This window comes from Mus musculus, chromosome 2 (genome assembly GCF_000001635.26).
Source record: "Mus musculus strain C57BL/6J chromosome 2, GRCm38.p6 C57BL/6J".
NCBI classification, from domain to species: domain Eukaryota; kingdom Metazoa; phylum Chordata; class Mammalia; order Rodentia; family Muridae; genus Mus; species Mus musculus.
In genome coordinates this window covers 120,594,228-120,603,816 of record NC_000068.7, presented here as the reverse complement: position 1 = coordinate 120,603,816, position 9,589 = coordinate 120,594,228, and the positions used below count along the sequence as shown (strand labels likewise).

General features: G+C 40.4%; 1 protein-coding gene across 7 annotated transcripts in view; it reads right to left on the bottom strand.

Moving 5' to 3' along the window:
- Positions 1-2,561: 2,561 nt before the first annotated feature.
- Snap23 (synaptosomal-associated protein 23) overlaps positions 2,562-9,589 on the bottom strand; it is a 33,601-nt gene continuing 26,573 nt past the window's right edge. For 4 of the 7 annotated variants that reach the window (XM_006499055.4, XM_006499054.4, XM_006499056.4 and 1 more), the window contains 3 exons: positions 8,861-9,016; positions 7,030-7,174; positions 2,562-4,541 (listed from right to left, as the gene is read on the bottom strand). In XM_006499055.4, the coding sequence (XP_006499118.1) occupies positions 4,476-4,541; positions 7,030-7,174; positions 8,861-9,016 (367 nt within the window). In that variant the 3' untranslated portion in view covers positions 2,562-4,475. The remainder of the gene's footprint in view (positions 4,542-7,029; positions 7,175-8,860; positions 9,017-9,589) is intronic. The other 3 variants (NM_001177792.1, NM_009222.3, NM_001177793.1) reach the window with 1 other exon arrangement.

Below are 9,589 nucleotides of genomic sequence, written 5' to 3'. Positions count from 1 at the left end.
AGTAGCACCTTTTTCTTTAGTCTCAGTTGTATGTCCAACCATACCAAATTATACTGCTCCAGAATGCCTTCCTGTTAGTAAGTCAAGACATGCCATCTCACTTACATGGTGCTGACCCGTATCTAAGCTCCTTCCCTTAATCTAATCCGAATTAGCTGCTCCCCCATTTGCTGATAGAATACTTTCCACATCCTATATTTATCTCTCTTGCTAATCTGAAGTGCTTGAGGTTAAAAAACCATATAAAGGGACTGGAGAGAGAACTCAGAGATAAAAAGTACTCGTCCTTACAGAGGACCAGATTCAGTTCCTCCACCTCCATGGAGGTCCCAACACCCTCTTCTGGCCTCTGGGCAGTAGGCATACATGTGCTACACATACATACATGCAACCTTAACACTCATAAACAAAATCTTTTTAAAAAACAAAACAAACCTACCCAATATGCCTTAAATTTTAGTTTGGTTTGGAGTCAGCTAGTACATGGAGTTAGATCACAGGCATTGTACTTGGAGGAATCAACATATAGATCCTTTGCTACTTAATAGCTTCCTGGGCAACTTACTCTCATCTGTAAATATAGGGAATACCTCTCACTTCTCAAGTATGTATTATAGAGAGAAGATACATAAAAGTGACACAGCAGGAACTCAGTGAAACAAACAAACCATTTATCTTATCTATAGAGGAAAAAAAAAAGATCAATCAATGACTTCAGGATAAGGAACCTGAATATCAATATGAGAAATAAATTAGGAACCTAATTAGGATAACTTGGAATTTTAATTAAGAGCATCCAGGAAAATGGCATTCAAATAGCTTTTGCTTTTTATTTTCATTACATTTTTTATGTATATGTGTACACAAGCTTGCATCCACTACAGCACATGTGGAAGTCAGAAGAATACTTTTAGGAGTTGGCTTGCTTCTTCTACCATTTAGGTCCCGGAGGAGTTCAAACTTGGGTTGCCAGCCTTACCTGCTAAGCCATATTATTGGCCATTTTGGTTTTTGGGTGGTGTTTCACATATTCCAGGTTGTCCTGGAACTGAGCCTGAGGATGACCTTGAGCCCCTGATCCTCCTACCCAGGGCTGCGTTTGGAGGGCAACCACCACACCTGGCTTACACGGTAGTCCAGAGCTGAATCCAGTTTTTGAATACTAGGCAAGCACTTCATGAACTGAGCGGTTCTACATCCCCAGTCCTAGAAACTTAACTTTATATGCTCATAATAAGATGTTTAACTTAATAGAAGAGTCAGAATCCATATGTGATAAGGAAAGATTAAGAATTGACTGAAGAGGGCTGGAGAGATGGCTCAGAGGTTAAGAGCACTGGCTGCTCTTCTGAAGGTCCTGAGTTCAAATCCCAGCAACCATATGGTGGCTCACAACCACCCTTAATGAGATCTGACGCCCTCTTCTGATGTGTCTGAAGACAGTTTCAGTGTACTACTACTACTACTACTACTACTACTACTACTAATAATAATAATAATAATAATAATAATAATAAAAGGCCGGGCAGTGGTGGCACACACCTTTAATCCTAACACTTGGGAGGCAGAGGCCGGCGGATTTCTGAGTTCAAGGCCAGCTTGGTCTACAGAGTGAGTTCCAGGACAGCCAAGGCTGTACAGAGAAACCCTGTCTCGAAAAACCAAAAAAGAAAAAAGAAAAATAAAAAAGAAAGAAAAAAGAATTGACCAAAGAATACATTAAAACTGAAGAAGGGATGAAATAGGTACAGCCGTATAAGTTAAGATGAAATTTGGGCTTTAAAATTTTTTAAAACGTAAAATTTTGAAGTTGGGTGTAGTGGCACACTTGATTTCAGTATCTGCGGAGTAGCGACTGGTAGATCTCTGGGTTTGAGGTCAGCCAGCTTTACATGGTGAGACCCAGTTTAAAAAAATAAAAAGTTGCCAGGTGGTGGTGGCACACACCTTTAATCCCAGCACATGGGAGGCAGAGGCAGGTAGATCTCTGAGTTTGAGGCCAGCCTGGTCTACACAGTGATTTCTAGGACAGCCAAGGCTACACAGAGAAACCCTGTGTCAAGAAAAACAAACGAAAACAACAAACAAAAAGTTTGGTACAAGATACTAGCTCTTATCTGTAATCAGGTATTGTATTCAAGATCACTATACTAGAAAACAGACCAAAAATAAATCTCCAGCTTGTATTTACTTGCTATCGTATCTCAAAAATAATGGAAGTGGTGCGCATGATGGTTCAGCAGGCAAAGGCACTTGGTATCTGCTTCTTTGCTTTTTCTCTGGAGAAGGGGAAACCTAAGATCTTTGACCAAAAAGAGCTTCCTCCAGTCTAGAGAAAATAGCTATCATTTATGACAGTTACATCTTATAGGCACTGTTCTAAGAGTTTTGTTGGTTGATTCTTTTTTTGGGGGGAGGGGGTGCTGTTTTTTGACACAATTTAGGCTGGCCCACAACTCACTGGGTAGATTGTGCCTCAGGTTCCCAAATTTTGGGATTACCAGTATGGACTCTGAGCCTGGCATATTCTAAGAAATTTCTGGGCATTACTGGTCTGTGAATAAGTTTATAAAATAAGATTTATTAATCCCCATTTACAGATATGGAAACCAAGACAAAGAAATAGCATACATTCACACCAGCCAGCAAGAGCAAAGGGGTTTTGGTGCATATTCTAACCAAATATACCTTGGATGCCACCTTTTGGTACCGTTCCTTTAGACAAATCAGCATGTTTTTAAGGAAAGCACTTTTAGGTACAGCACAATTCAGTGTTTTGGACTTAGCCACACCTCTTAAATTCAGTATCTTTACCTGACAAATGAACCACTCTGACATGGAGTGCTTCTTTGATTTTTTTGTTTGTTTTTCGAGACAGGGTTTCTCTGTATAGCCCTGGCTGAACTGGAACTCACTCTGTAGACCAGGCTGGCCTCGAACTCAGAAATCTGCCTGCCTCTGCCTCCCGAGTGCTGGGATTAAAGGTGTGCGCCACCATGCCAGGCATTTCTCTGTTGTTTTAAATACTGTCCTCTTCACCCTCTGAATGTTGGTAGGCTACATTTATCTTCTTCAATAAGTGACTTGTAATTCTCACTCAGAAATACTCAGTAGTGTATTTAAGTACAAATGACTAAGATAATGTCTAGAATGGACTCATAGCAAACCATAGAAACTCCTGTAAACACTTCTGCTAAAAATTAGAAGAGAGCTAATACAGCTTTCTATTGGAGTGCTTGATGTATGGACATTTGCTTTATTTAATGTCAACAGAAGCTGATAAAATGATTGCCCCCACAAATAAGTCATAGAAACATTACCTATTTGAAAGAACAATATCATTAATTATAAAATTTAATTGTAAGAATAAAGCAATGGTTATTGGTGAAACCAGTCTACTTTAGTAGCTCTAAAGTGTACAGATGCTAATTTTTAAACAAATGTGACAAATACCATTTCAGCTTCCCTAACACTTCAGGATCTACATAAACTTGATTCTGTGCATAAGGCAGAGAGAATGGCAGTGCGGTCATCAATAATTAATATAAAGGCATAATTTTCCAAACAACTTTTAGTAACAAATTATGACTTTTTAAATGTTTAAAACTACACAAAACTCAAAGCAATCTATTTTTCTACCTGAGATCAAAACAAGTTTTTTTCATATCTAAACATAATTCTTAGTATTGAGGTAAATCTGAATTCACATGATACACTGTAAAAGTTTCCCCAAAACTTTGAGGAAATCTCCTATTTCATGTGTGTGTGTGTGTGTGTGTGTATCTTTTAAAGGCTACCGTCAACTTCATGAAGTTAACAGGCCTACAATGGGACCATGCCATGACTCATTGTGTGAGAATAAAAGGCACTCATTTATATAATGTTCCTGCATGTGCAATATGAAACTGGATCCAAGAACCTATGTATATACGTACAAATCACTATGGGTTCAGAAGTGAAGCTCACTTCTAGAAAACTCATTGTATTCTCCTTTGGAGCAGAAGCTGAAAAACAGTGATGCAGAACAAAACACATGTGTGAAAGCTCCCACCCCAAGCACTCGTCTGTGTTTTTGTGACCTGTAGTTTCTTTAATGAGTCAGCTTCATTTCCTATTCCTTCCTCTTGCTCTTTACCACAAAACCAAAACCAAACCAACCAACCAATACCAATAATGACAAAAGCTACTTATACAGCTGCTTCTTTCATGGCTCTTTGGCAATGCTTCCAAATCTTGAACGCAAAAGAAGCTAAATGAAGAGATGAAGAGACGGTGATGTATGGAAAGAAGCCTATGAGAGTGACTGAGAAAGACTGTAAGGAAGCCTGAGCAAGAACCTACCCCCTAAAGACAAAGTAAGAAAGTAGCGAGGCATTCCTCCTCTGCTCCTTCTCACAGCCTTTCAAACTCTGAATAAGAAATGACTCAGCGGAGCTAGAGAACTGAGTTAACAGGTAAAGAAGTACAGCAGGGCTTTAACTATCAATGAGTTTCTTTGCTCTTGTATTGGCAATGTCAATACGATTCTTGTTGGTGTCAGCCTGAAAAAAAAAAAGAGAAATAAATATCAGCCTCTGTTCACAAAATAACCCATTTTGAACACAAGTTAAACTGGGGGAATTCAGGTGCAGCTCAGTTGGAAGAGTGTCTACCTAGCATGCACTGGACACTGGGTTCAATTTCACAGCACTGCATGAAAAGTGGCATCACGGCCTGTGCCTATAATCCTAGCACTTAGAAAGAAGAGGCAAAAGGACCATAATAGCAGGGTCTTCCTCAACTACACAGTGAATCTGAGGCCAGCCTAGGCTACATGAAATTCTGTTTCAAAAATCAAGTTTATAGAGGCTGGGGAGAAAAGAAAAAAAAATCAACAAATTTAATTTTAATTGAGGATATAGCTCAGGGGCAGAATATATGATTTGCAATTCTATGGACATATATTCACTCCCCCCCACACACACACAAATACACAAAGTTTTATATATTTGGGACCTAGATATGGGCATGTAATTGCAGCACTCAAAAGGATATGGCAAGAATATCATGAGTTCAACACCAGCCAGGGTTATAGTCAAATTGTCTCAAAATAATAACAGAAAAGAGGATGAGGATATATATAGTTCAGTGGTAGATTACTCGGCTGCCACACACGAGGTCCGATATTCAGTCATCAGTGCAATAAAAAACATAGTAAAATTTGATTTGATTTTTTTGAGACATGGTTTCTCTGTGTAACCTTGGCTGACCTGGAACTCACAGTCATCTGTCTGCCTCTACTTGTCAAGAGTGCTGGGATTGAAAGTATATGCCACCAGACATCACAAAATGTAATGAATGTGTATAGGTATTTTGCCTGCATACATGTCTGTGTACCATGTGCCTATGGAAGCCACAAAGAAGATGATGGAACTGGAGTAAGCCACCATGTGGGTGCTGAGAATTGTTTCCCAGTACTCTTGAAAAACAAGTGCTGCCCTGCCCCCTGACACCCCAGGGTTGCAGACACACAGCACCATGTCTAGGCTTGTATGTGAGTACTTAGGGTCAAATGCAAGTCCTCATGCTTGCATGGCAAGTGCTTTCCAACTGACATCTCCCAAGCTTTTCTACTTAGTTATTTTTTGAGACTAGATCTTATTACCTGGGCTGGCCTTGAGTTTATGAGTTCAAGTGATCTTCCCACTCCTCTGGAGTGGCTGGAATTACAGGCATCAACACCACGTCCAGCCCATTTTCGATGCAAAAAAGTATGGCAAGAATGCTCTCTGTGCAGGAATCTCATTTGGAGCTACTGTAGCTCTGACCAAAGAGACTGAAATAACTCTGCCAAAGATCTTTGGAACAGATGTACTGCCACCCACAGAAGCATATAAATTAAAATGATGTGTAATCTATACCTAAACCCAGGGTTCAACATTATAAACAACTTAGGAACCAAATGGCTCTAGTCCAGGTGCCAAAAGAGGTCAGAGGGTTTCAGACTCCTTAAAGCTAGAGTTATAGGCAGTTGTGAGCCACCTGGCATGATTGCTGGGAATAAACCAGATCCTCTGTAAAAGCAGTAAGTGCTCTTAATCACTGAACCATCCTTCCAGCCACAAATGACCCTATTTGTAATCTATACCATACAAGAACAAGTCTACAGAACTCATTTTTGCTGCTGACTCCTGAAATGAAGCTATAGGATCTTACTACTAGGCTATCTGTGAATAAAACAAAAGTAAAAGCCAACACACAGCGTTAGGAGGAATCTACTCGGTACATGATTTGTTGGTTGGTTGGTTTTGAGATAGGGAGGTTTTATGAAGCCCTGGAAGTCCTGGGATTCTCTATGTAGAGCAGGCTGGCCTTGAACTTAGAGAGATCCATCTGCCTCTACCTCCCCATTGCTGGGATTATTAGTGTGTGCCATAACACTCAGGTTACTCAGTACATTTTTTTGTTTTTTTTTTGTTTTTCGAGACAGGGTTTCTCCGTGTAGCCCTGGCTGTCCTGGATCTCACTTTGTAAACCAGGCTGGCCTCGAACTCAGAAATCTGCCTGCCTCTGCCTCCTGAGTGCTGGGATTAAAGGCGTGCGCCACCACGCCCGGCTACTCAGTACATTCTTAAGTTTCTTTAAAAATTACATTTATTTATTGTGTGCATGTACATATGTGTAGAGGTCAAAGGACAATTTATAAGAATTGGTTATTTCCTAAGATGTGGATCCCAGGGATGAAAATCAGGTCTCAGGCCTGGTGGCAAGCATCTTTACTCCTTGAGCCACCTTTCAAGCTCTACATAATAAATTCTTAGCTTCATGTACATACAAAGTTTTAAGCTAAACTTCATTCCAAGCTGTGCCTTTACAATAAACCACTGCTATGAACAAAATAGCAAGATCACTTTTAAAATGTTGGCACTGCCACCTCATCAGCACTGTTCTGAGTAGACTGCATTTTCTCTCTCACAAGCATCTCTCGGAGACATTACTCAAGATCACTGGGTTGACTTTCATTTTCCTGTGGGTTTTTTTTTTTTTTACCTTTTCTGTGATCTTCTGTATTTGCTGGTTTTGAGCATCAATTTCATTGCCCATATCCAGAGCCATGTTCTTTAGGTTGCCTAGGATGCTGCCCACTTGAGTCAGGTTCTCTTCCATCTCATCTTCTCTGGCATCATTAGTTATACTATCAGAAAAAAGAGAAAGTTAAATCAGAATTTTTTGTTAAATTACAAATGGACTAAATCTAGAATTATTATAAAAGTAAGCAATCAAAATGATGCTTAACATGTAAATGAAATGTAGAGTACTAGAAAAAGTCTATACTGAAAGAAAGGTACAAAACAAAAGAGAAAAGGAAAGAAAAAAGAAAAGAAAGCAAGAGAAGAGAAGAGAAAAAAGAAAAGAGAAGGAAAGAAAAGAGCAAAGCAAAGAAAAGCTAGGCAATCAAGTAGGTAGTGGGTAGACTAGCAAGATGGCTCGACAGGTCAAAATGCTTGCTACACACACCCGAAGGATGACATGATTTCATTTCATGGAACCCATGTCAAAGTATGAGAGAACCTCCTCTACAATACTGCCGTCTGACCTCCTCATACATATTATAGAATTCATGTGGACTCCTGCTCACATATACACACATATAATAATAAAATAAATTCTTAAAAGCCAAGCATGGTGGCACTTACCTGTAATCATAGCACTCAGAAGGCTCAGGCAGGAAGAGAAACATAACTTGGAGAACAGCTTGGGTTATATAGACTTTGTCTCAAAACAACAGCAGCAAAGGCCAATCAAGGAGACTATGAGTACCACAGAGAAGACAACTAACATACAACCCTAAGACACAGTATTTTCCAGCACCGTTGAGGTACTTGTTTATGGTAATACATTAATTCTAACACTCCACTCCAAATCTTCCCAATCAGGGAAGTATATAGTCCTGGATGGCCTAGAATTCTCAGACTGCCTTTGAATTTGCCAGTCCTCCCACGTCATCCTTCTGAAGTGCTAGGATTACCTGGAAAACAGCTTGTTTTGTTGTTATTTTCCTTCACTCCAGATGGAGGCTCCCCTTGACTGACCTATAGCTTCTGGGTTAAAGCATCCTCCATCTTCAGCCTTCAAGCCAAGCTGAATCTTTATGTTTTGTTTTCTTCCAAGACAGGGTTTCTCTGTGTAGCCCTGGCTGTCCTGGAACTCACTCTGTAGACCAGGCTGGCCTCAAACTCAGAGATGTGCCTGCCTCTGCCTCCTAAGCACTGGGATTAAAGGTGTGCACCACCACTGCCTGCACATGTCACAACACATGTGTTGGAGATCAGAAGATTATTTATATGAGTCAGTTCTCTCCTTTTACCATATGAGAACTGGGCATTTAACTCAGGACAGCAGGCTTGGCAGCAAGCTTCTTTAGCTGTTGAGACATCTGACTACCCCCGAATCTGGGTTTAATAAACTTTCAAATGGATCTATGCACACTCAAATCTCAGGACTACTACTTTAAAGTCAATTAGAGAACTATGGCCAGAAGGCAGTTCCAGGAGGCAGGGTGTGGGCTTGACAGCAGCCCTATGGAGGGCATGCCTTGGTCTGCCTTTCCTGTCCTTCCTTCTCACTGCCTACTGCCTGCCACAAGTGGAAAATAGCTGTCACCATAAGCCTGCTGCCAGGATTTTCTTTCCAGGAAACCATAAACTGAACCTTTTGGAATGGAAAGCCAAAATAAACCATCTCTTTCAAAGGAAAGAAGAAGGAAGGGAGGGAGATTGACAGGTTACTTGTTGAGTTAGGGATCATGGCTGGCTACACCCAATTTCTAAAATGAGCCATGAATTAGGAAATGTAGAACTATGAGGATGAGCTGACTTACCGTTTAATGTATCCACCACTGGCTGCTCCTGTAGTTTGCTGAGGCTGACCATTTGTAATCCGGCTCGGTTGCTTAGATACTACATTGCTAGGTGAGTTGTCGCCACCATCTCCCCATGTTGCCTTATAGTTCTTTCCAGACTCAAAGTTCTTTGTCCTATATTAATGTCAGGGATACAGACAAATTGAAAAGCAGGAAGGAGGGGTTAAAATTATTTAGTACTTATTACCTTGCATATGACTGTACCATTTCTTGCTAAAACTACTTTATCTGCACTGTGGCCAATGTCAAAAGAGGGAAGGGGTGAATCAGACAAACCTCTGCCAACACTGGATCATTTGTTTGTCTGTTTAGGAGACAAGATCTCACTATGTAGCTCTGGCTGTCCTGGAACTTGCTTTTGTAGACCAGGCTGTCCTGGAACTCATAGAAGCCTGCCTCTGCCTCCTGAGTATTGGGATTACAGGCACGAACAACTACTATTTAAGCATTTTTAAAAGGTCCAAATACTATTATCAAATCTTTGCTGAGTCATTAGCAAGTGGTAAACTGAAACTAGATATGTCAAGTCTTTCAGCTTATAACTTCTACAAGAAAAGAAAACAACAACAACAACAAAGATTGTAAGCGTGAACTCCTGGTTTATGTGGTTCTGGGGATCTAACCCAGAGCTTTTCAAATGCTAGGTAAGCATTCTACCAACTAAACAAAAACACCTCAGACCCCTGT